At 34.4% G+C, this 26390-nt stretch overlaps 1 protein-coding gene and 3 long non-coding RNA genes across 6 annotated transcripts in view; 2 read left to right on the top strand and 2 right to left on the bottom strand.

Annotated features, from left to right (window-relative positions):
* Positions 1-7293, bottom strand: part of LOC141381210 (uncharacterized) — a 34215-nt gene extending 26922 nt beyond the window's left edge. Inside the window, exon 1 of the long non-coding RNA XR_012401018.1 lies at positions 6780-7293. This is a non-coding gene — a long non-coding RNA (uncharacterized lncRNA). The remainder of the gene's footprint in view (positions 1-6779) is intronic.
* Positions 906-4656, top strand: LOC101885432 (uncharacterized). The gene is made up of 6 exons (XR_223292.6): positions 906-1022; positions 1661-1698; positions 1951-2025; positions 2321-2487; positions 2799-2984; positions 3370-4656. It is a non-coding gene; the product is annotated as an uncharacterized lncRNA (long non-coding RNA).
* gsg1l (gsg1-like) overlaps positions 5754-26390 on the top strand; it is a 74848-nt gene continuing 54211 nt past the window's right edge. Inside the window, exons 1-3 of one of the 2 annotated variants that reach the window (XM_073943510.1) lie at positions 5754-7264; positions 15245-15292; positions 23857-24009. In XM_073943510.1, the coding sequence (XP_073799611.1) occupies positions 6976-7264; positions 15245-15292; positions 23857-24009 (490 nt within the window). In that variant the 5' untranslated portion in view covers positions 5754-6975. 2 annotated transcript variants of the gene reach the window in all.
* Positions 24652-26390, bottom strand: part of si:dkey-20j1.2 — an 82829-nt gene continuing 81090 nt past the window's right edge. For both annotated transcript variants that reach the window (NR_170144.1, NR_170143.1), the window contains one exon: positions 24652-24872. This is a non-coding gene — a long non-coding RNA (si:dkey-20j1.2). The remainder of the gene's footprint in view (positions 24873-26390) is intronic.

The following is a 26390-nucleotide window of genomic DNA, read 5'->3' as shown; positions in this document are numbered from 1 at the left end:
GAATCAGAGGAAAAAAGAATTTTGATTGTAGCCCATTTGGTTCAAAAGTTATGATGATAAACATACGTGAAAGTTTGGACAAGTGGTGGCGCTAGAGAGTTTGATTTTGAGACTTCATAATTGGCCTGATTAATGTTAATACTGGCCTCTATCATTGTGCCAAATTATACAACTTTCCCGCATACGCCTATATGGGCTGCCATTCAAATCCGGCGGAAGAAACGGAAGAAGAAGAAGAATAATAATAATAATAATAATAATAATAATAATAATAATAAGAACACTAACGAAAGCAATAGGTGCCTACGCACCTACGGTGCTTGGCCCCTAATTAAAGGTAACCAGCTTGGTAAACAAAGACAGAGTGCAACCTTGTAGCATTAATAAATAAATTAATAAAACTATTTTAAAACGTAAAAGAATAATACTGCCAAAATAATACAGCTGAGAACAAATAATAGATTTAAAAGACCAAAAACTGGCCGTTAGATATACACAAAATGTATTAAATATCGTGTCTTAACTACAAGAGGGAGATTGAATCCAGCGGCAGATGCGAGATTGACTGGCCGAAGTAAATGCTGCTGTCGGCGGGGGAGAGAATCATAAAGCTCCCGCTGACAGAGTCCGCTTTCACTGAAGCACATTGTCAAAGAAGCGCTGTCTTTTTAAATAAACTGCCGATTCGAGTTTAAAACAACTACATTCTCGACTGAAATACTCTTAAAACTACATTTTGTGAAACATTAGATGATATTTTTTTAAACTTGCGGGTCTACACAGCGGGGTATTGTCCATTGACTTTCACTTAGCATTAGCAGCCAGCAGATTTGAATTCGTGTTGTCCAATAGGATTCTTGCCCGCGCCGTGCATTCATAATGCCAGCTGATTACGTGCGACGGTTAATCTCCAGCTGTTGCACTGTTGTTCTGACGCTCTTCTCGGCATCGACGGAGGATGGACCTGAAGGACGCAAAGAAGCTGGAATACGCTCGTGAAGACAAAGCACAGACATTTGCTGGTAAGTTTAATGTTAAATAACGTATTGTAAATATCCGTTGGGTCATATTCAATTCATATTTGATGTTACTTTGCCTTGTGTATGTAGTTAAGATTAACGTTACTGTCGAGTTACCTGCCGCGTGAGGGGACCCTTTTGTAATTTAAGGTTGACCAGAAATTAAAATTTGATTTTTCACATAACCTGGCCATGAGACAGAGCTCGAGACACTGGCAAAACAGCGGTGAAACGTCTAGAGAAACAGTTCAAACACATTTAGTTTTGTTTGGATAATGTGGTTAAGTCTTTATTGCATACGTTATTTATAAACTCAGAATTTCCTCAGTGTTGGGAAGCTAACGTCCATGCTAACGTCCATGTTTACTCCGGAAAGGAGTGAAGTGAATGCCTTCATGTCTGAAACAATATAACTTTAACGTTAGTTTATGCATATCTCGACCCACGTCCATTTATAGCAGTTGTATTTTGCAACGTTACATATTTAAATAACGTTATAAATGCATGTCCAAGAAAGTCATAATCATCTGTCGTGTCAGATCGAGGTGCGAAAACCTTTAAGTTGCTAATTTAAAGCTTTTTTTTTTTTTTTTTGCTGTTAACCTCAAGTTCACACCGATCATAATTTTTTTTTCTTTCAGAAAATGAAGTGGACGAGGAAGCAGTAGAGTGTAATAACGTAAGTATTTAGTATTTCATCTGTTTGTTAATAATAATAATATATATATATATATATATATATATATATATATATATATATATATATATATTTATGTATGTGTGTGTGTGTGTGTGTACTTTTTCCCCAGGAATTCATTGTGCAGTCTTAAATTTAATCTCCCTTTTTCTATGAAACTGTTAGGTGAAGTGTTAAAGTTATATTTGAATTTTTATGATTGTCATTATTTTGCACTTATATTTGATCCAATAGGTGATTCCTGCAATTGGTGAGGATGAATCATCTTTTAAGAGTAATGCGAATGTCCTGCGTATCCAGTGAAATAAGGTGTGTGACCCTTTATTAAAAACACCCTTGTCAGTGAGATCACACATTTTAAATCAGTTCTCAGTTTAAATGAAAAGTTTAATGTCAGTATAAGCCAAAGTGTAGGATCAAATGACTATTATAAATGTTATGACTATTGTCATAAATTTTTAATTTTTAAGCTTTGTGGTGAACATATGTGCATTCAAGCTTACAACTATTTGTACAATGATAACTAAAGGGAAATGGCAACAAAGAATATTAGATAATGTTTTTAGGTAAAGTGAATCACTAATTTCCTTTTTATTTATTATAGTCATGGTGAACCTGACTGAATGCATTCATCAACCATCTCCAACCAAGTCAGAGCTTCAAGGACAGCTTGTGCTAAAGGTGCCTGAGCTTGATTAAGAAAAAAAGCATCTCCACTGGCCAAAGTCTACAAAAAAGCAAGAGAATAGAAGTTTGCAGATGATCTAACAGGTATTACCATAAAACTTACATAATAATAATTCTGCTAGATCAAACCCCTATTTCTTGGATGGTATCATTAAGTGCCTTTTCAAGCTGCATTTAGCATGTTCAAACTCATGGGCCTTATATACAAACCCTTTATATACAGAACATTCCTTAATGTTTTTCTTTAAAAAAAGTTAATTCATAAAAATACATCAATATCTTTTATTCAGCATTTGCTAAACATTCCAATATTTTTTTCTTTATTTTAAAAACAGGTCCTTTATATTATTAAATTATTTAAGAGTACTTCATTATTTGTCTTTATTTTATTTCAGGGTGTCACAGTGGTGCAGTGGGTAGCACGATCGCCTCACATCAAGAAGGTTGCTGGTTTGAGACTCTGCTGGGTCAGTTGGCATTCCTGTGTGGAGTTTGCATGTTCTCCCCATGTTGGCGTGGGTTTCCTCCGGGTGCTCCGGTTTCCTCGACAAGTCCAAAGACATGCGGTACAGATGAATTGGGTAAGCTAATATGGCCATAGTGTGTGAATAAGTGTGTATGGGTGTTTTCCAGTGATGGGTTGCAGCTAGAAGGGCATCCGCTGTGTAAAATGCATGCTGGATATGTTGGCGGTTCATTCCGCTGTGGCGACCCCAGATTAATAAAGGGACTAAGCCGAAATTAAAATAAATGGATGGATTTTATTTTGCAATAGATTCAGACTTTCGTGCAGCTCTAATTCTGCTCCCCCATATTCTTAAAGAGAAAGTTGATTGCTTACAGTAGTTACACTGGGAGAAGTTTGGGTACTGTTGGTTAAACACTTTGTAATACTCTGATAGATGTTATGCAGTTCTGACAGATTTTACATTGTTTATTGATGTCCTTTACTTTTTCTTTTCACAGTGGGATGATGATGATGCTCCATACCCAACTCTACAGATGGCTGAAAGTCAGTTTTAAAGGCATTATTACATCCTTCGCTGTTTACTGTGTTTTCAACTTGGCTTATCCACGCTACATAAAGAATGCAAAGAATGAACATCAGCAACTCCCCAAGATGGAGCAACACTTTGAATTTGAACAACAGCAACGATGTGAAGATGGAGATCCAAAATTACAAGAAAAATCAGTGCAGCTGTCCAAGAGAACTTGTATTGCGGTGTCTGCTTTAAACAGCAATGCTTGGATCTTTGCATTTACTTTGATGCGTGCGTTTCGAGTCTGTGCATCAGTATTTTAAGACTAGCAGCTATAGACATTTCAATAACATTGCCCAAATCAACTGAGAAGCACAAGATGAAACAATGCTAAGACTTTTCTCCGCCCAACATCCTTGGATTGACACATTCAGGTGTTCAAATTTATCTGTTTTCGTGTGCATGTGAGACCGCTAATGGAGAAGAAATGACACTTTCCTAATGAAATACATTTTAAATGTCAATACTGCACTGGTTTCTGTGTAGCAAGTTTTTAATTCTGCTATTGTATGATTCATATTTCCATGCAAATACAGTAAGAGTTTGACTTTGAATGGGGTGTTATAAACCAAGACAGACGGACTTTCAGGCTCTTGAAACATACTCTGCTGATAAACTGTTTCTTAAGAATGTTTAGAAATTTCAAATCAAATGTGTAAAACTGTTTGATCAAAAGTGTTTTTGAGATCTAAAATGATTAAAGGTATACTTTAAGTGACATGTTTCAATGTACTGTATGGAAAAAGATTGCTTTGAGATTCTTGATGCTTTTAGAAAATGTAGAGTGCAGTGCACTAGCAAAAATGTACTTTATTAGGTCTACTGTTGTTTTAGAAAAATTACTTTGTTACATTGGTAAAAATGCTCAGTGAAATGGGATGCACTGATGTTAAAAAAATAATATTAAGTTTTTTTTGCTGTTTCATAAAATGTTTTAAAATGTTTAAGCAGCTATTTTTTTAATTTTATGCATCTGGTATGACTTTGTGATAGTTTAAAACTTTCATCTTCTAAAAAGGTGACAATGTTATTGTTTTGAATCTTTCAATGTGTGTTTGTGATAAAATGTTACAGGTATAAAAGTACAATTATCGTGCAGTTTGTACTCATGGAAAAATATTGCTTTTTATTCTTTTAAAATGATGTAATGTTTAAACATTCATCCTGTAAAAATGTTGATATTTAATATGTTTAATAAATGTGATAAATGAAATTTATTGTGTATGGAGTACAAATCTGAAATGAAAGAGTACAAAATTCATCCCTATGGAGGAGAAATTGTACCTTTTTTAAAGGTACATTATTGTACCATAGCCCAAGTAAGGTACAAATTAGTCAGCAGAGGTACATATTTGACCCATTAAGGTACATACTGCTAGGGTACAAATATGTACCCATGTGAAAGGGTACAACAGGTGTACCCTTGAGGGTACTGCCCCAGTGACAAGCGATTGTACCCCAAAAGGTACAAATTTTGCACATTTTTTCTGACAGTGTACTGCAGAAGACCTATTGGAACCCACATGGACCCAAATATCCTCACAGAAATCAGTCAAGTTTGGTGAAGGAAAAATCATGGTTTAGGCTTACATTCAATATGGAGGCGTGCAAGAGATCAGCAGAGTGGAAACATCATGGGCCTGAGGTATCAAGAAATTTGTGCTGCCTGTTACATTACAAACCACAGGTAAGGGGAAATTCTTCAGCAGGATTACACAAAAGTCTGGTCACTTAACATAAATAATGTAAAGTATTATTATTACATCAAAGTTCCTGCATTGAAGATGAATCCAAAGAATCTGGATGATCTTTGGGAGTCCTGCAAGAAGACTTTCTTTGCCATTCCAGAAGACTTTATTGAAAAGTTATATGAGTCATTGCAGAGAGGTATGGTTGCAGTTGTTCAAGCTCATGAGAGTCATACACAGTTTTCATTTATTTCCCAGTGCACCATGACTTTATATTCTTTAATTTGATAATAATACTTTACATTATTTCTGTTAAGTGACCAGACTTTTGTGTAAGCAAAGTCAGACCTTACTGTCCTAATTAATTAAAAATTAAGGCATAATCATATTTTATTTTGGTAAAATAAGCGTAATACCAAATGATCAACTAGAAGTCAAGTTATTATTTATTGTTCCTAAAACTTGGATAGGCAACAAGACTTTTGTCAGGTAGTGTATATTTAAATTTCAGCTCCAGTTATGATGGCCTTAAATTTAGATTATCACATTTAGATTATTAAAAAATAGATAGTTCACCCAAAATAAAATTGCATTCACCATTATTATTATTTTTTTTCCACAGGGTATTGACAATACAAACCAAGAAAAGCATTTGAGGGTCAAGCTGTTCCCTGACAGCTTTAATACCTCAGGCTGGCATTATGCAAATATGTTATAGATCTACTGTACATAGTTATTCGTTTTGTTGAGTAACAAACACTTAATTTATCACACAGTATGGGTTTTAAAACTTTGCAAACAATTTATATTAAGAAATCAACATGAAACAAAAGGGGGCACAAATTTGACACTTTAAATTCATTTATTCATTTTTTGCTGCTTAGTCCCTTTATTAATCAGGGGTCGCCACAGCAGAATGAACCGGCAACTTATCCAGCACATGTTTTACGCAGTGGATGCCCTTCCAGCTGCAAACCATCACGGGGAAACATCTATACAGACTCATTTATACACATACACTACGGACAATTCAGCTTACCTAATTCACCTAGAGGCATGTCTTTGGACTTGTGGGGGAAACCGGAGCACCAGGAGGAAACCCACGGCAACATCGGGAGAACATACAAACTCCAGGCAGAAATGTCAACTGACCCGCAGCAGAGGCTTGAACCAGCGACCTTCTTGCTGTGAGGTGATTGTGCTACCCACTGCGCCACCATGAGGCACTTTAATTTAAATCAAATGCTATATTATAAAAACTGAGTTTTTAAACGAAGCAACTATACAATTGTATCTAGTGGACTCACTAACTTACTTTCTTTATTTATAGAAAACTTAGAAGTTATGGAAAAGGCAAAAAAAATCACTGTTTATTAAATTTCCATACATGATTTATCAAACGTTAAAATAATAGGTCTATATTTTAGAGCTGTCAAAATAACTAGGTTTACAAAATAGAACCGTAACCAAAAAATAAATCACGAAAGCCATATTAAGGATACTTGTACGAGACAGCAAGGCAAGAAATTATAAAAGAGGGAGACGCGCGCGCAAGAGTGAGTGAGAAAGCGAGAGAGAGAGAGAGAGAGATCACAACAGTTGGCAGCGTCAGTGTCTGCCTCAAAGATGCTTCAGAGATCTTTCTTACTTGAGTCACGTCTGTCTCCAAGCGAATGGATCCACCTCACTTCCTATGCGCGAAGATCGAACCTGTCGCTGTCGTTTCGGGCCGGTGAGCAGACTTAAGGTGAGCGCAACCGCTGCGCTTTCCTCAAACCAATCCAGATTTTCCAGCCCTTTTTGAATGAACTCGTTCAAGTGTGAGAGGCACTTGTGTTAAGACTATGAAGACCACTCGAAAATGCCGTGCTCTTCTGTCTGTGGGGTTAAATCTTCTGGCACTCTTATTCTCAACGACAGCGTTCATCACGACCTACTGGTGCGAGGGGACTCAGAGGGTCCCTAAACCCAACTGCAGCAAGGACAGACGGCATAATTGTATTGACTATGGGGTGAACGAGACAGACCCCAGCAAAGTTCACTATAGCTGGGAAACAGGCGACGATCGCTTTCTCTTCAGGCATTTCCACACGGGGATCTGGTACTCATGTGAGGAGAATATCCATGGAGGAGGTGAGAATTCGTGGAGTCCGTTAAAATTCAAATTTCATAGCGAATTCTAACCGTTTTCTTCATTACAATGCGTTGTTTTTAGCGTTTACTTTTTCTAAACGTCGGTGTATTCTGTTTTTATGTTTCTCAAACTTTGAGGATAGTTGTCTCTTACACATTAAAGTGGTTTGAATTTGATTTATGTGTAGCTTAAATGAATATCAGCTTCTTGCCACCGTTGTAAATTCAGGGTGTACCTTTTTTACATTATAAAGGAATTATAGCGTTGAAAATTTGTATGAAACGTTTTAATTAGTAAACCAGAGTTAAACATATAGAAATAATGGACACAAACAGACATAAAACTGTTTGGTCACTCCATGTAGCACACAGTATATGAATGCAAAAACCTCTTGAGCGCTGTCTGGAATTTCCAACAAAAATTATAATTTTTTCTCAGCCTCCTTTGTTTATGTTAAGATATTTTACTTTAAAGACCAGGAAAAATACTTATTCTTTGCCATTAAAGTGATTTTACTGAACATACACAGGAGCCCAGTAAAAATACAAATTTTAGAGGAAAATTTCAGACCGCATTTAGAGGTTTTTGCATCTAAATTCTTCATATACACATATTGTGTTGTCTTCCAGTCAAAGTTATTAGCAATTTCATAAGGTCAAGTGAAATTAGTGCTTTAAACATGTATGAAAGCTGGTGTATTATATTAAGTTAAATGAGAGAACCTGGTGGTTTAGATGATGTCATTCAATTAACAGCCATTAACATTCATTGACAACATCGCAAATTAAATTGTAGCTACCCCATAATGAAATTATAGAGTGTTTTCACGCTGAGGAAACTTCCAACAGGTTGTGTGTAAAGCAGTGTGAATATGTTGCGCAATGGATTGACCGGGAATGATTGTGCGCCAGCAGCTTTGGAAACATCTGTTAGGATTTACTTCACTCTCAATGAGTTTTGAGGAACTTGGTAAAGGCATCATTAGGTAACCACATTCCCCATGGAACACAGTGAAATAAGCAACTCTTGGATAGCTTCAAATTTTAAGGACATGCTCTGTCATTTTTTTCAGAGTTTTGTCACATATTCTAAATGAGAACATAACACTTTAACAAATGTTGGTTTCATTTAACTCAGTCTTTAGTCAACTATCAACAGTTTGGTTAAAAATTTACTTTGACCATTTAAATTTGACCCTTTATGTTTGACCCAAATTTGAGATAAAAACTCAAATTATAATTTGACAAATGAACCACTTTTAGTGTGCTTGTTGGTTAGTGGACTTACACTAAGAAATAGGCTATACTGTAGATGTTTTGAGTAGTTTGTTTGTCAATGTGTGATTCATGTTAACTGTTAATTGTTTTTTGTTTGTTGTCGGTTAGACCCATGTGACATGTACTGCCTAGTCTTGTCCAGGACGCTTTTGTAAAAGAGATTTTTTATCTCAATGTATTTTCTGGTAAAATAAAGGTTATAATAATACATATAATAATATAAAATGCAACTATGTCCTTTTTACATTTAAATAAACCCATTTATTCCTGAATAATCTTTTAATTTATGTCCAGCATGAGAGCTTTGATACCCAAATAAATGATATAGTGCAAAATGTTTACTTTGTATTTGCACAATTTCTGAATGTTGGTTAAAAGGGATAATTCAACCCAAAATAAAAGTGTACTAACCTTTTACACAACCTCAAGTGGTTCCAAACTTGTATGCAGTTATTTTTTCTGTTGAACACTAAAAAGATAAAACACAGTTAAAGTCAATAGCTACTTATCAATATTCTTAAAATAGACTTTATTTTATACAACAGAGGAAAAAACTCAAAGGATTGGATCTAGTGGATGTAAATAAATGATGACATAATATTCATTTTGTGTGAACTATCCATCAGTCATAGTTTTCCAAAAGAATGGCTCTCGAATGGATTAATTCTGCTGAAAACATTATTGAAACATTCAGGACATTTCAATATGATGCACAGTGTGAAAATGGAAAACATCAAAGAGCAATTCCACAGAATATTTCATTAGTAAAGTCAACAGGATCAAAGTCATACAGGATCACGGGTCTTACAGACACAATGACATAATGTCTTCAATACACAGACGTAAACAGACAGTTCAGTACTGTATTCAATTTAATCCCAACAGATTTTGCCAGGAGAATGAGAGAAGGTCAGTGTGTGTTACGCAGTTCAGGATTAAGTTATGTGACTCTATGAGTTTTTTTTTTTTTGACACCCTCTTCTATCTAGTGATCAATTGGATTTATGATTAATCTGACAGCAGTGTCAAACAGGCTTTGTGCTGAAAGCTCATCACACATCCACCAAGTACCTCAGCTCAGTCTTTGCGTAATAATTCATCATCGTCATTACCATATATTACATTGTCCATGTATTATCCACTGACATACCTTGATCGGTGCAGAAATGCATGAAAGCAAGAAAGTAAAACAAAAGGCAATATACACCGGTCAGCTGTCAGTCAGATGTACCAGCTCCCCTTTCATCAACTTTCTGACTCTGCTGATGTTTTAAATCCCTTGCATGATAATACAGAATTATAACTGCATAATCGCCAGAGCCATCAATAACTGTAAAGACTCATAAAGTGACCGATGTCCCCATTTTACACTAAAACGTCTAGGAATTGAACTGATGTGAGTGGTGAAGCTATACTCATAGAGAGCTTGAAAACATAAAGTGCTAATTAATAACTCATACTTAAAGATTTCTTCGCTTTGGCCAGTGCCTGATCATACAGTACCACATCATAATGCTAATGGCCATCAAATCATTCACTCTCATTACCGATGCAATTACCCTCCACCAACCTCAGATAGCAGATTAAACACATTAGAAGCTGATCAAAAGCCAAGGACCTTTATTCATATGTAATATTGGAGGAGCGGGAATGGATTGAATGAAGATGATTACGGCTCTTAAATCCATAATGAGTGAGTCAGCCCATGTCATTCTGATTCCCTCCAGTAAGCATTGGAAAATGAATGGCATATTCTTTTCGATATGTATGTAATATGTTTGCATTGCATTGTGCCAGAGATTAGCTGCTCAAAGAATAAAGATTCAGCAGAACCACTTATGCTATTCAAGTGCTTTTATTTTTAAAAAATAGCTCTATTAAAACATGTTTGTTACCACAGCATACACAAATCTGGAACCAAAAACCAACTGGACTAAAATGAATCATTGTAGACATTCCATGTTATTGATATAAATGAAACGATTACCAAAAGCGCCTCAACTAACTGCTGAAATAAAGCCCACAAGAAATTCAATTACTCATGTTCTTGCATCACCGGCCGTTTTTTTTGTAATCGGTTAATATATTTCTCTTGGTGCAGTGAGATTCCTTTATTCAAATCGAGGAGAGGTTACCACAGGCCACTTATCTGCCTAGAAGAAGGATTAAACTCCCTCCAGGGACCTTATTTACACAGAGAAAAAAACCCAGGGGAGATGTAATGAGAATAGAAGTGCACTTAAAGGTGAAGAATATGAAATCCAGAATATGACTCCCTGTCATGTTTGATGACAGCCTAATGTGTGATCAGTCACATTCTGAACCACTCTCGGTATGATTTTTTCCTTTACTCCTGCTGTCAAATATAAAGCAGGTTTCTGCAAGGAGCCACAAGTGGCATATGCTTTCAAAGAGCTCCAGACTAAAATATCAGTTAAATTAGCCATATAAAGGTGACATTTGGAGATTATGCCATTGAAAATTTTTCATTATGTTTGGCATATTCTGGCAATGCTTTTTGTGGATTACACTTTGCAGTAATTTGGCTATGAGTAGTTTTATGGTGTTGACTATTATAAAACTTTTATACTTTAACTGCCCCACCAAGAAAAAAAAGTTTTGGATTTCATTTCTTAACTCCTAACGTCATTAGTTGACACACTCAATGCATTTTTTTTTCTAACACATTCCATAATTTCTAAAAAAATTAGCCTCTACCAAATGTTGATATGTTGGTTTATGCTAAAAGTACCGGAATTAATACATAAACTACGAAAATCAGAAAAATATAAAGTGTAAGACCAATTTATGTAAGATCAAATCAAAATAAAACATTTCTGAATACTAAATCACCATTATTTTTTTAAGTATGCCATAAAATATTTCAGATTCTCATTTAACACGTTTTCTTTTTTTTCTTTTCTTTTTTTTATACAATAAAAGCAAAATCAAGTGTACTAGTGCAAGATGATTATGTTTGTTTGATTGTAATTCAACAATGCTGTGTGTGTAAACCATTATTCAAAACAGTTATACTTTAAATGACTCTAACAGTCATTATTTAAAACAGTCAAATTATGTTCAACCATTTGGTAGAGCAGGCAGTTAAAGGGTTATTGACATAGTTTCACCAAATACTCCTTTATAGAACACACATGTAAACAAACATTGCATGCAAAGTGCAAATTTATATTTTTGACACTGACGATCTTGGCAAAACTGTCCTTGCAAATTAATGTTTTTGATCGCAAAGTGAAACATTTGGTGCATTCTGGAGCCCTGTTTCTTTAATTTGTAATGACTAAACTTAAATTTACTTCGTTGGTGTTTAGCAGTGCAGTTTATTGACATTCATTTGAATGGCTTTTATATTTTTTAGCCAAGCTTAAATCCTACTTTAAATCTTGATTTCTGAAGGTAATAAAACTTTGTAAGGCTTGTGTGGTCTGTGATGTAGACGACACAGCACATAAAATTTTGTTGAGTCTGACAAGCCTGGAATTATGAGTGTTGTGTCTGCAGACTTGTGTAGTAGTAATATTTATTGTATTCTTTATACAGCAGGGGCACACTGAAAGAGAAACTGAGCCATATACAGATACTGTTGTATTGTCAGAGTCAAAAGGGAAATTGCACCTGTGACAATCACAATAAAATGGTTTGACATGCTTAAAGTGCACTATTGTATCCCCCTAAATATTAACTTTCATGCAGTGTGCAATGTAGCGTCCTGTGAATATAAAAAATATGCAACATTTTGAAGATTAAAGTGCACCACAAAAATAAGGTTATTGCAAATCATTGGTGATTATGTTTATCTATCTGATCTGATTCTACTGTTAAAACATGTGGTCTTAATTGTCTGCTCATCTACTTTGACCCACACTAAAACACTTAATTTTGTTTTGTTGACACTGTTAAGACAGATTTATAATTGGCGGTGGACTGTCATATAACCTTGAATACTATGTCATGAATATAAAGGCTTATGACAACTGTCATTAACTGTCAATCAGGCCAGGCATGTCATTTTAAAAGCCAGAACATTGTTTGAGATCTCTTTGTTATGACAACTTCACTTTAACAAATACAGCACAACTTGTCAGTGTTTTTGTCATAAGAACTTGACATTATTAAGACAACATAATTTGTCATAGATCTGTCATAATGTTGGGGAAAGTTACTTTTGAAAGCAATTCATTACAATACTGAATTGCTACCCCCAAAAATAACTAGTTACTTAGTTATTTTTTATAGTAAGTCTTGCGATACGTTACATTTTTAAATAAAATTTTTAAAACCTAGTTGAGGCTTGATCTCTTTCAGAACTTTTTTTTAATTTCTTTTTTAAATAGAAGAGTTCTGCAATTAACACCATACTGTATAACCTTAACTTTTATTCACCTTTAAAAAACACATCAAAAAATAATATTTTAGGATAATGTTATCTGAGAACTTCCTTACCCCAGCACTATACAGGCCGTATAATCAGATTATTGAAAGTTTAAAGCAACGTTTTTGTTTCATTGAGTTCAAAATGATGAACACCTTCTCTCATTGACTGCGTGATTCATTGTGACTACTTTCATTTTAATTCAACAATTTATTTTTTAAAAGCTCATTAATTAAACTAAAAAGTAACTCATGTTACATTTTCAAAAAAGTACCTCAAATATTGTCACTTATTCTTTAAAAGTAATGCGCTACTAACATGATTGTCATGAGGCTATTAGGATTGTTATGAATTTTATAACAGTGTCATTAATATTTTGTTAACTAAGGTTGTACAACTTTAATTATTTGACTTTAAAAATGCTGTTATATAATTATTTGAGGGTATTGACACTTTTACTAAGAAATATTGATGACATTTTTTTCCTTAATCAGAAAAATGATCATAAAAATATTCTTGACAGAATTACAATAGCCACATGACAGTCATGTTTATGACAGATTTATGACAAGTTATGTTGTCTTGAAAATGTCAAGTTGTCCTAAAGACACTGACAGGTTGTGATGTATTTATGTCAAATTTTCATAAAGACATTTTAAACAATGCAATTGTTACATTTAAAATGACATAACTGCGCTAATTTGTTATAAGCACGCATAAAATCTCCTGCAAAAATTTAGAAAGGTGATATAAGTGATATAAGTGCTACCAAGTGTTACCAACTTTTTTTTATTTTAACTTGTGCAGTTTCACACACCAAACAGAATCCCATTATAATTACCAAAGCAACAAAATGAAACTCTTAGATTGTTTAACACTTTGTATTTATAATGAGAGAATCTGCAAGAAAGTAAAATCAGTCACTAAGCTCATGCAAAGTGGCACACACAACAAAACATTGCCATGCACAGCTGTGACAAATCCAAATATATCTAATTGACCACTGTATTCATAAGCTCAACAGAAACATTGGGACTGGGTATTATTTTCAGTGCTAAAAGAAATCTGATGCAATATACACAGTTATAAATGTAATGCTGGAAATTGACACTTCTCACTAATTTAACATAACACATCTTATAGATTTAGTTTAATCATGCAGTTGCATTTTCTCTGCTTATCTTTATTTTGTAGAATATTTATGGCATGTCAAGTTTTGGTCGCATTCATGAACAAATTTTCTGATTATGATAAACATACTCTTTTTAATGCTTATGTAGTGGAATTATACTTCTAATTATACTTATCTAACTTCCCCGGCCAAACTATTAACTTGCAGTGGAGATTTATGTTGATAAACTAGTTCTTTCAATGTTTCATCGTGAAATAATATGGTCAAATTGGCGCCATTGTTCGGTACTGTGCAATATTGCATAAAATTACTGAAAATTTAAAAAGCCTTTAAAGATGAAAATTAGATGTGGTAATGGCAGATTCAAATGTGCTGTAATTGGTAGACCAGTCACAACAGACTGGATAATCTAACCAATCAGAGAATCAAAGGCTCGTGGAATGAGGTATTTAAATGGAAAGATGAATAAATCATCTGAAACCATTGAAAAAATGAGAGTGTTTTTGACCCTGGATGCATAAAGCCTATTTTAGGAGAACTGCAAAAGACAATTAACATTTACAACAGCATAACATTGGCATTTGAATACATTGTTCTCTTTGTATTTATGATGTAAAATTAAATCATCACTCACATATTTGACCTCTGTCCTTTAGTTACAGTTTAGCTTCTTCATTATCACCGAAAGTTGCAGACTAAAGTTTTACAAAGGAATGGCCTTGAGCCTCAAATTATCCCCACCAGTTTAATTAAAAGTCCAATTTAAGAGGATGCACCGAAAACCTCTTTATGTTTTAGCCCAGAGACACATAGGACAATCTTAATTAAAACAGTTATTTTGGTCAGACCACAGACAATTGGTTTACTCCTTTTATCAAAGCATGTTCAGACTTTCCACACATTAATATGATAGCTGGTGATTAATATTAGAAAAGGCAGGAGTGTGCTTCAAAATTTTTACACTTGTCTCAAAAGACACATAGAGGTTAACACTACAAATATCTGTATAGACAAAATGTAAGTGATGGAGTCAAGCAGGGGGAAACAGACTGCTAAAGCTGTCTTATCACTGGGAAGCAGCACGGTAAAGATGAAGCTGAGCCCTCTGACTTTCAGTACACAAAAAGAGCTTGTCGAGCACAGATGTTAACTCTTCGGTCGTTTTGTGTCTTTCCAGGTGAGAAATGCAGGAGTTTTATTGATCTGGCCCCGGCATCTGAGAGAGGTGAGTAATGGCTGTCATTATAGCGCCGTTCAGGCTTGTCCGACAGCACTGAAACCTACAAATGACAGATCTCTTATCTCCTCCTTGGAGAATCTTTGCTTTATTTTTTTATTTATTCATGCTATGTGTGTGGTGCGCTATAGCGGAGTATGCATGTTTGACAAACTATTCACATTCTGTAGGACAGTGCAGTTTATGTCCTCCAAGTATAACAATTCATAGTTGTCACTTGATGTCAGACTCTTAAAAATCTGGATATACCTTGGCATAGCTGAATAAATAGCATTCAGTACATGGAAATGACACACCGTGAGCCTCAAGCACTATTGTTTTCTCCTTCTCATGTAAATCATGTGAGTGTAAAATCACAGGGGAAAATGGCCAATCTGAACAAAACACTTCATTTGTTCCACGGGGGATCATAATATGCATGCCCCAGGCTGTATGTGATTGGCCAGAATGATTTCCTTGTATTATAAACAGTTATATAACAATTTCCCTTATGTTCTAAGTTTAACACAGCTTATTATATTTCATATGTATTTGGGACACTTAATTTTAAAAACGAGACCAGCATTATAGAACTCTTAGGTAATGCAACATGAAGCATCCCAACAAAAAAAACTTCAGAATAAAAAAATTCAAGAAAGACAGCTTGTACGTTTAAGGCTGGTTTATACTTCTGTGTTGAGCGATTTTTTGCATAGTCATGCATCTACACTTCTGCGTGCTGTTTGTGTTGCTCTGCAATAACACTTCCTAAATGTTATCTGGCAGTGAGGTTGTTACGTTTCTCTGTGTCGAGTTTCTTTGCTGGTGTTTTGTTTTTTCTGAACGCTACCCTACAAGTACAAGTAGCTAAAACTCGTTCATTCTGAGGCTGAAACCGGCTGACGTGCAACAACTTTAGTCATAAGGTAAACACAAAACTAAAGTTTCCATCTGAAGCTCCTTCACGTGATTCCACACTTGTAAACACTCGCTCCATTCGGCTCGCGGCTCTCAGCTCCGCCCACACTCGTCACAGCTAGCAAGCTGACCAATCACAGACCTTGGGCTGACCATCATTGCGATATGTAGTTATATTTTTTGAGAGGTGCGTGTCAGCGTTGGGGTCAGCCACGGCAAGGGCTATGCGACCACGCAAAGGCTACACTGTAGTATAAGTATAAATCAGCCTTTATTCAAAGACACATAAAGCTGCATAATGTCTGTTTAACTGTATCTATGTTAACTTACCGTGTATATTGTCAAATTTGGCACATATGTTTGTAATGAGGCAACAGATACGTGTCAGTTTGTAATGAGGCAACAAACACACCGCTGAAAATAAATGTATGATGCAAGTTTATGCATCATGTCATATTACTCCGCTCTTAGTGTGTGATTTTTCTGGAGTAAAAACACCCAGCCAATTGCCACAATAGCCAATTGTTGTAGCCATTCATTTCTACTATTATTATGTTTGGACTGAATAGGTTAATTGGATAATTTGATTATTATTAAGTTTACGTTTCATAATGGATATTATTCAGATTTGAGTATTTGCTTTATTGTTTTGATTTTGTGGATGAAGTTTTTTATTCTATCGATGCAAATCTGCATCTAAAGCAGCTAAGGTAATAGGTGGGGTTAGTAATTGAAAAGGAAAAATTTTCAGACAATGAGTTTGTATGTGGTGACTGGTGGTACTGATTAGCAATAAAGCTATTTTACTAATTTGACGGCACAAGATGTGATAAAAATAAACAATGAAAAACAGTCTCACACGTCATTGTCTGCCCTTAATGAGATAGCGGCTTAGAGCAAAATGCCGCTACACCAATAAACTTAAAAAAACAAATCTGTTTTGTTCAGAGGTGGATATTAACCCCTTTTTGATTTTGTTTATTTATGTTAAAACCATTAAATACAACTAAAATTTATAATTTAGCCAATATTTTATCCACAACGCAACTCAGGAGCAAACTAGGATATTCTGATAGCATAAAGATATCTCACACATTCCAAGCTAAAATAAATCTCTCTACCACTTACGTTAGAGTCTACTCAATTTGTTAAAAAATATTTTGGCAACTAAAGTATGATTATTTTGCATGTGTGTATTTTGGGGTGCATCATGCTGTGTCAGAGCAGAGCTCACAAAAAAATCACAACTTTTCTAAATAATTTAAAATTTCTCAAATTAACCATATCATAATAGGGCCAAATATCTAGAATTTGAATAGCCTGTAAAGGTGTTTCTAGAGAATTTTTGCTTTTACCCAAGCTGCATACCTTCTATTTAAATTAGAGAACAACTTAAACATATTGTTTCAATGCATTCAAGCAGAGCTGTGCCAGGTCAGTGCCTGGATGGGAGACCACATGGGAAAGCTAAGTTGCTGCCGGAATGGTGTTAGTGAGGCCAGCAGTGAGTGCTCAACCTGTGGTCTCTGTAGGTCCTAATGCCTCGGTAAAGTGAAGGGGACTCTATACTGCTCAGTGAGCACCGTCTTTTGCATGAGACATTAAACCGAGGTCCTGACTCTCTGTGGTCGTTAAAAATCCCAGGATGTCCTCCGAAAAAAAGTAGGGCTTTAACCCCAGCATCCTGGCCAAACTTGCCCACTGTCCATCATGGCCTCCTAACCATCCACAAATCATAATTGGCTTCATCACTCTGTCTCCTCTCCACCAATCAGCTGGTGTGCGGTCTGCGCTTTGAGTGGCTAGAAAAGCGCTATATAAATGTAGGAAATTATTATTATTATTATTATTATTCGATGGCATCTTTAAAGAAATGCTCTTCTTGAAGGAAAAGCAACAGCCATTCGCTTTATTATAAGTTCTTAGTAAATGCTAATGTAGTAAGACAGTTCAACTGAATTATATTATAGACCTCATTGATAATCAAAACAATAGATGAACCAATTCACCCAGAAAATGAATACTAGCATTACATTGCTCATTAAGCACACAGAAAACATTAAAATGTTCAATTTGCATCAATACATTAAGAGATTCACATTGTGGGCTCATCTTTTTTTAATAGTTTGCATCATTGATAAGGGGTAAATAAAAAAATTACTTTTTATTTTCACTGTCTTAAAAAACGCATTATGCCTTTATTTAATAAGCATTTATTTTTAGGAAATATTCTGCAACATGTGCGGTATATTGCCCAAGGGCCAGATTTACAAATACAGGGAAAGTTAGTGCAATTTGTAAATTAACAAACACAGACACAGACAGCTCATTTACATTATAACCAATGAAGTTTACCAAGAACAGTTCAAATTAGGTTGCAAACAAACTGATCGTATAATTAGGTAAAGGTAACTGGGTAAAATCACAGGCACAATATGGGCTAATTCTGCATAATCCTTGTAAATATACAGTACTGTAAGTTTCCTGCTCAGAAATTGGACATGAACATCTTCTCAAGTCATTTGTTCTAGTATTTAATGTAAGTAAAGTGTAATTTTACCAAATGATTCGTTTCCGTAGACACATAAATGTACAACACTGATATAATAAATTTATTACTACTGTAAAATAATAACAAATTTACAACATCTAAATGTAAATGAATTTTGAGCAACTTTGCAGACTTACAACTGAATCCTACTGAACATGATGAAAGTTGTGGAATTGACATTTTCATTTCATTACATTCCTGTCATGATAATGGCATTATGTTTTCAGTAACATTTGTGAAATGCAGTTTACTAATTTACTTCAACTAATTACTAATTATTAGTAACATTATAACCAAATTAATAAGTAACCAAATTATTACATTAGTGTTAGAATGACTACATTTCAAAATCTTAAATTAATACATTATTTTTTAATCTTTACTTTTTTTTCTGTCATTCTGTGTCTGACAATAACAAATAAAATACATGAGAATTTTTAGTTTTATTCCTACCTCACAATATAAATGTAAAAAGTTTTACGACAGGTTTAATAGCAATTTTGTGGCATGCTTTACAGCAGTAATGATTATTTTCATAAATTTAACAATTATTAGTTTTTTCTCTTGACCTCCCAAAACGATTGTATTTTGTCATATTGAACTGCAACACATCCTCAATATATAAATATATAGTCATTCAGATAGCTGTGGCCTTTGACCATGTGACACATTCTGATCAGGTCAGGATGTGAACATTTATTTATTTCTTTTCTTATCTGCACTGTTCTATGAATAAAAAGTGTGTAAAAACAAACTATATACACCCCTAGTGTAGTGTGTGAGGGTGATTCTTCAGCAGACATTTTCAGTTTTACTGTAAAACTGATTTAAACTTTTTGACCTTTGTGTTTTTTTTATTATCATCCCAAACAAAGATTTTTTTATTTTATTTTAAAGTATGCACATTCATCATAAATATTGTTAAAATATAATTTGTGAATCATTTATTGCGCATTTTTTCCTCTCTCCTTTGTAATGAAAATCTTTTGTAAATATAAAATTCAGTATACATAAAGTTGCCCATTTTTCCAAAAATGTTTAAATAAATCACCTTTTTTTTTAACCACAGAATGACATTAAACACAATAAATAATTTAATAAATACAATTGACGGTGGCAAAATATACCTTGTTAGCAGTTAGCAAACTAATTAAACAGGAAGAGTGTCAAAACTGTGAGTTTTATTTTCTGATGTCCAGAGGGCTGTAGTTGAAGAATCAACTAAATCAAATCAAAGAATCAAATCGTGATACAATATTGATCTAATATGTTTGGTGTTTACATTTACATTTGATAATGCAAATCTGTTATTAAAAATCATTTTAAAAGACAGGCTTTAATGTGCTTTCCCGTTTCGCTGCGTAAAGCCTTCACAGGGGAAATATTTTGAATATGGAATTTTATTTCAGTTCAGGGAGGGAACTACTGCATAATACATCTCGCCTTGAACAAATCTGCAGATAATACTGCGCAATCAAAAAAGGAAAATGAATTTTGCTTGTAAATTGCATCTGCCACAGTTTCAGGGGAGAACATTTGCAAGGCAAACTACACCATTCCCCGTTATGTTTAGACTCCAGTTTTTATCTTACAAGTCATGACTGACACTCAAGGTCTCTGGTGGTAATCACGTTTAATACAAAGCTGCAGATATTTGTGGAATCAGCCGAAGAGTGGTGGTAGCGTATTTTGATTGAGGTGTTTTCAGATTCATCCTTCTACGTAAGTGTTTTCTCAGAAGATTGTCAAGACCTTGTTTGTGCAAACATTAGAATGAGAAATTTGATTTATGACTACATAATATTCTCAGGTCAGGCCAACATTAGATTCAGTGCTTCCATCTCTCTCCTCTTCCAATGACGCCACAATTCATACGATATCAAGTTCTTAAATAGTGTGCTTTTTTCTCTAAAAGAGCCTCAAGGAGCCCCCAAGAAAATCGACATTGTTTACAATTGTCTATGAAGAGTGTAGGGCAGACTTTCAAAGGTGCCCTGCCGCTTTTGAACTCTTGAAGACAAGCACTCAAGACATTAATATTGCATAATGCCGTCATATTTCAGGTAAAGATGCTTTAATCACTCACCACCTGCGTTTCTCTAAAAGTCTGTCATCTTTTATTCACCATGTGTGCGAGGGAATGCGTTTGGAAACCCAAAATGAAGCTGAATTTCAGAGGGGATAATAGGTAGCAAAAGTTTAGTGGCAGACTAGGCTGTTAGGTGAGCTCTAAAAGGTGAGTTTTAAAATTAAACAGTATATAACTCTCACACCAGAACAACCAATGCCATCTCATGCCGGATCCTCCTCTGAGGAAGCTCTGGGGCAATTTCTGCTAATTAGACGAAGCAGGTTGCTGTTACAGAAACACCCTCGAGTCAGTCTGATGGATACAGTCAAATTTTTCCCTAATCTCTTTCAAAAAAAATATTGGAAAATATTTAAATATAAATAAAGATTAGGCATCCTTTAGAGACACAAGGCAGCTTTGTTTTTCCAAACTGCAGATGTTGCTGTCATGTCAAATTTAGTTTGACTAACGCTAATGAGAAAGTTGACTTTAGTAAGAACACATGGAAATCTTTATGCATTTGTTTGCTTGTCTTTGGAGTATAAAGTACCATTACAGTGAAAAAGTGTCTGTTTTGCCTTTTTCTAATTTAATTCTAATTGTTTTTATTTCTTAAATATGTAACTTATGGGAATGTAAGTTTTTTTATTGTTTTGTTTTTAAAAGAAATGAATACTTCTACTCATCAAGGACATAGTTAATTAAAAGGGACAATAAAGACTTTCAGATTTAGAATGTATTAAAAATGTATGTTGTTTTTAAATCATTAAAAACAACAACAACAAAAAAAAAGTCTATCCATCAAATGACCCTAAACTAAAATGTGTCATGGATTGACAAAAATATAAATAAGCACGAACACAGCTTTTGAAAAGATTCAGCTTTGCCATCACAGGAATAAGTAATTAATAACCAATTGTTTGCCATACGTTTAATGATTTTAAATGCATGACACACAGTCAAGTTAAAACTAGTAATGCTCTTTGTACTGCAATATTTCACTATATTTTCATTAGTTACGACACACTAGATCTCCCCATTATGAATCAGTCACAGGATGAGAAATCATGCGTGTGCATGTGAATTACACATAGGCATATCTAGTTCATAGTAACATGTGCTAGCTACCTCTTTACAAACATTTAGAGAATATTTGAGAGTTGAATGATCAACACCAGCTCTGTTAAACACACATCTGTGTTCATGAGATTGCACAGATGAATGAAGTCTCTTACAAATATCACTGAATTGCAGTAATGTTTAAGGAAACCAAGTTGATTTAAATAGTATTAAGATAAGAATATCATTTTGATGAACTTTGAATTAATACTCCATAAGTTTTGCTAACTTGTTTAGTGACCTACAGTTCAGACTATTACATATTTATGTATTCATATTGTTGTATTGCTTTACATGATTCAAAAATCCTAAAACCATTGTTATCAGTTTTAATTCAGCTTTGTAATGTGCACTTATCATTGGTGAATGTGCTTAAAACAAGAATATCTACTTAAATCTAATTATTACTTACTATTCTAAACACCCACATGGTAAAAAAAAAAACAACAACATTATTTGTCTTTACTTACTTGTTGATTTTAAAACAATTAGTTGCCCTATTTAAAAGGTGAGTAAATTAGTTGCCTTAAAACATTTAAAGGTGCAGTACGTAAGTTTGACATCCAGTGGTTGAACTAGTTATGACATTCCTGGACCAAAACAAATGCAAGAACAGGTTTGAGATTGAGGAGCGAGTCTGACGATCGAGCCTAGACTCATTTAAGTTGAGTTCTATATGAAAGCATCGGTATGCAATAGAAGGAATATTTTTCGCAATAAAAGGAGTTTTTGTTATAACCAACACCTCGAATTGATATTTTAGAAACTGCTTCTATTTCTTGCAGCTGAACAACAGGATAAACTGATCACCTCAGGTACACCTTGTGTGCTTTATTAAGTGTTAAATACTAACAATGTGAGTTTGAATGCCATTTTACATGACATTTATTGCCATACTACTGAAAGCAGCAGCAGATAAAATAAATAAATAAATCATAATAAAATAAATCATTTGAAAATGAACTATAGAATTGTGAAACAATGCAAACCAACACATATCAGTGATTCAGCATCTACATTTCATAATGTTAAAGAGGTTTGATGTGTATTAATTAGATTATAAAGCTTACCATATCATTAGTAAGTGTATAGTCTGTGCTTCTGAATGGCTGTATTTAAATTTCTGTCGTGTTTCGTCTGGTTCAAACAGCCAAATTGCTCATCACTGCAAGTGGTGTTAGCATGTTGTTAGGACACGCGATTACAATGTAACCTGCTCACCTAATGTTTATGCTTGTAATATTTATATTATTTGATAATTAATAATCGCATGTGGAGCTCTGAATCTGCGTCTCATTTCCGAGTCTGCTACTGTCCAACGGAGGTCGCATTTCGGTCACGGATGCATGCTTTGAGAGCCTTCTTAAATGAATGAATGAATGAACTAGGCAGTTTTCTACCAAGGCACCTGAGGATGCTGAAATATAATTGGCTAAACTGGCATTGGGCAGGTTAAAAGAAACCAAAACAAAGATGGTGATCTGGCACAGAAAACACATTAATCTATAAATAAATATCTGCAAATATATTATGGTATTTTAATGCTTTAGAAGAGTCAAAAACGTACTTACAGCACCATTAAGTAAATGACAAAACTTTGTGCATAATTATAAAAATTAAGTTTAATCAACATAATTCCAAGTTACAAAGTTTGTTTTTTTAGGTAAAGTCAGCTTGTCCCCTTTAACTGCAACAGGTTTACTCACTTTTTTAAGCAAAGTAAAAAAACACCTTTTACAGTGCATGTGATATGCAGAAATATGTCCAGCCCATGTCTGTTTTATTAGCAGGGGGCGAGTTGCTAAAATTCCACTTGAATCTAATCGCGTGAATAAAAGCGGCAAAGAGAATTATGGAGCAGGAGCTGAGCGCTTTGCTCACCAGTGTGCCTGTGTATGTGTGTGTGTATTGCAGGTGTCCTTTGGCTGTCAGTTGTGTCTGAGGTGCTATACATCATGCTGCTGGTCGTTGGCTTCAGTCTGATGTGCCTGGAGCTTTTTCACTCCAGTAATGTGATCGATGGACTCAAACTGAACGCCTTCGCCGCAGTCTTCACCGTGCTGTCAGGTAGGCCTCCACCCATGTCCCCACCTCACACTTAGAGAAAATAAATTGTGCATTACTTCATTACTTTTATCACTCATACAGAAACACACAGCCTCGTTCTTATGTTTGGTCTCATTACGACTTTCACAATGACCGCATTTTCAGGTAAAGGATTGAAAAGGATGAAAGAAAAAAGTAGGCCTGCTTGAATTTAGCAAGGACACACTAAATTGATCAAAAGTGGAAGTCTTTTACAGGGGTAAAAGTTTATTTAAAGGCAACGCTGTTTTCAGGTCAAGTAAATTTTTTTCTATAGCGCTTTATGCAAAAATAAAATAAAAAACATTTACAAAGCAAACAGGCATTCATTCATTCATTTTCTTGTCGGTTTAGTCCCTTTATTAATCAGGGGTCGCCACAGCGTAATGAACCGCCAACTTATCCAGCACATTTTTACGCAGCGGATGCCCTTCCAGCCGCAACCCATCTCTGGGAAACATCCACACACACACACACACACACACACACATTCATACACTACGGGCAATTTAGCCTACCCAATTCACCTGTACCGCATTTCTTTGGAATGTGGGGGAAACCGGAGCACCCGGAGGAAACCCATGTGAACGCAGGGAGAACATGCAAACTCCACTTCTAAATCTTCAGCTTTTCCATTACATTTTATTTAAAAAAAAAAACATAAGATTTATAAAACAATATTTCACAGAATTAAACGTTTTACTTAATATCAGATGCATTGTGGGTAAACCCTCACATTTATAAAGCCAGAACAGCTGCTGCTTTTTGAATTTTTGATTATTTGATTTGCTGAATACCCAATAGCCCTTTTCATTTGGGGCCTTAATGCTCCTCTTTAATTCCAGCTGCAACAGAGAGAGAGAGAGAGAGAGATGAGAGAAATCATCCATCTAGCTGACAGCAGTTTAACATGGTTTAGGATAAAATAAATAGGCTTTAAACTTGTCAAAGGAAGACAAAAGTATTCCCAAAAGCTTTAGCTGCTGACATCTCAGTCATAACAGTATTTTGGTGTAAATTCATCTGATAATTTATAGGTACAACAGTAAAAATACTCAAGGTACCAGAAAATAAATAAAAAGCTGCTACATTAAAAAAATTATGCATAAATGTGCTGCAGACTTTCCTCCGAATATCAAAAATTATACAAGATTAATGACAACATCTGGTCAAATGTGCCTGTTTGCATAAGCAAAATGTCAACAGATGAGCTCAGTGATATTACGATAATTACAGTTTAATTTTAAATGTGCACAAATCAAATTTTGCCAAATAATGTTTATATGTTTATAACTATTTTTAGCTCTTTTTGATATCTCCACTATAATTACTAGACAATCTCCTTATTGCAAGTGTTTGTTGGTTTGACAATGTTGTCATTTTTCAAATATTACTTTAATGCCTCTTTAAAGTATAATTTCTGTAAGACTGTAGGTTATATAGATCTGGCTATGTGTATCTGTAATGAATTATTTCTTTCTTAGTGCTTGACACATTGACATTATTGTACAAAAAATGAACTGACCACTTAAAGAGTCTTCAGTTTCTCTGGATTGATGTTTTTAATACAATGAATTAAATATTTAGATTTTAATGTTTGTTTAAGAAATGTCTGATACATTTTCTTTCAAATTTCAAATACAGTATTGTTATTTAAAGCATTTTGGCGTCAAAATATCAAATATTATTTATTATTTGTGGTGCTTGAAAATCAGGGTTATTCCTAAAGTTCCAGAACATTGGTGATGTGTTGTCTAAAAATGAATATAAACATGTCAGAAAGCTTGGCTGTTTCTCAATTCCCAAAATGCAGAGAATGGACTCGCATTCTCTTGTTAATTCACCTCAATAGATTGAACTTGGAAGACCGCAAGAACACAGAAATAAGAGAAATAATAAAAACGATGAATAAGATTCTGCATTATTATGGTCACATGATCTTTACAGGTTTTCAAACGAAAAATAATTTAGACAATCATTTTCTAGATATATGTACTTACTATATATATATATATGTACAAAACATGTTTTATATTATATATAAACATCCAAAAGCCTTACAAAGATACTTTGCACAATAGAAATTAACGTAATTTTACTATGAATTTCAGCTAATAAACACCCTTAATGTGTTTCTGCCTTTGTTACAATATTCTTATTAATGTTTACTATCACTGGCTCATTTAAGGAAACTTCCGTGATAAAGAAGTTAAATATCTGAATTAAAAAAAAAAAAAAGATACATAAAACACTGTGATTCCCACCTCCTTTAGTTAGCGACAGTGACTTCTTTGAGAGCGAATTCTCCGCTCAAGACTATATTTGATGCATCCTTGATATCAAGAACGCATCCGGGTTCTTTT

Source organism: Danio rerio, chromosome 3 (assembly GCF_049306965.1).
Source record: "Danio rerio strain Tuebingen ecotype United States chromosome 3, GRCz12tu, whole genome shotgun sequence".
Classification (NCBI taxonomy): Eukaryota; Metazoa; Chordata; class Actinopteri; order Cypriniformes; family Danionidae; genus Danio; species Danio rerio.
Note: the sequence above shows the minus strand (reverse complement) of the source record. Positions and strands in the feature narration are given on the sequence as shown.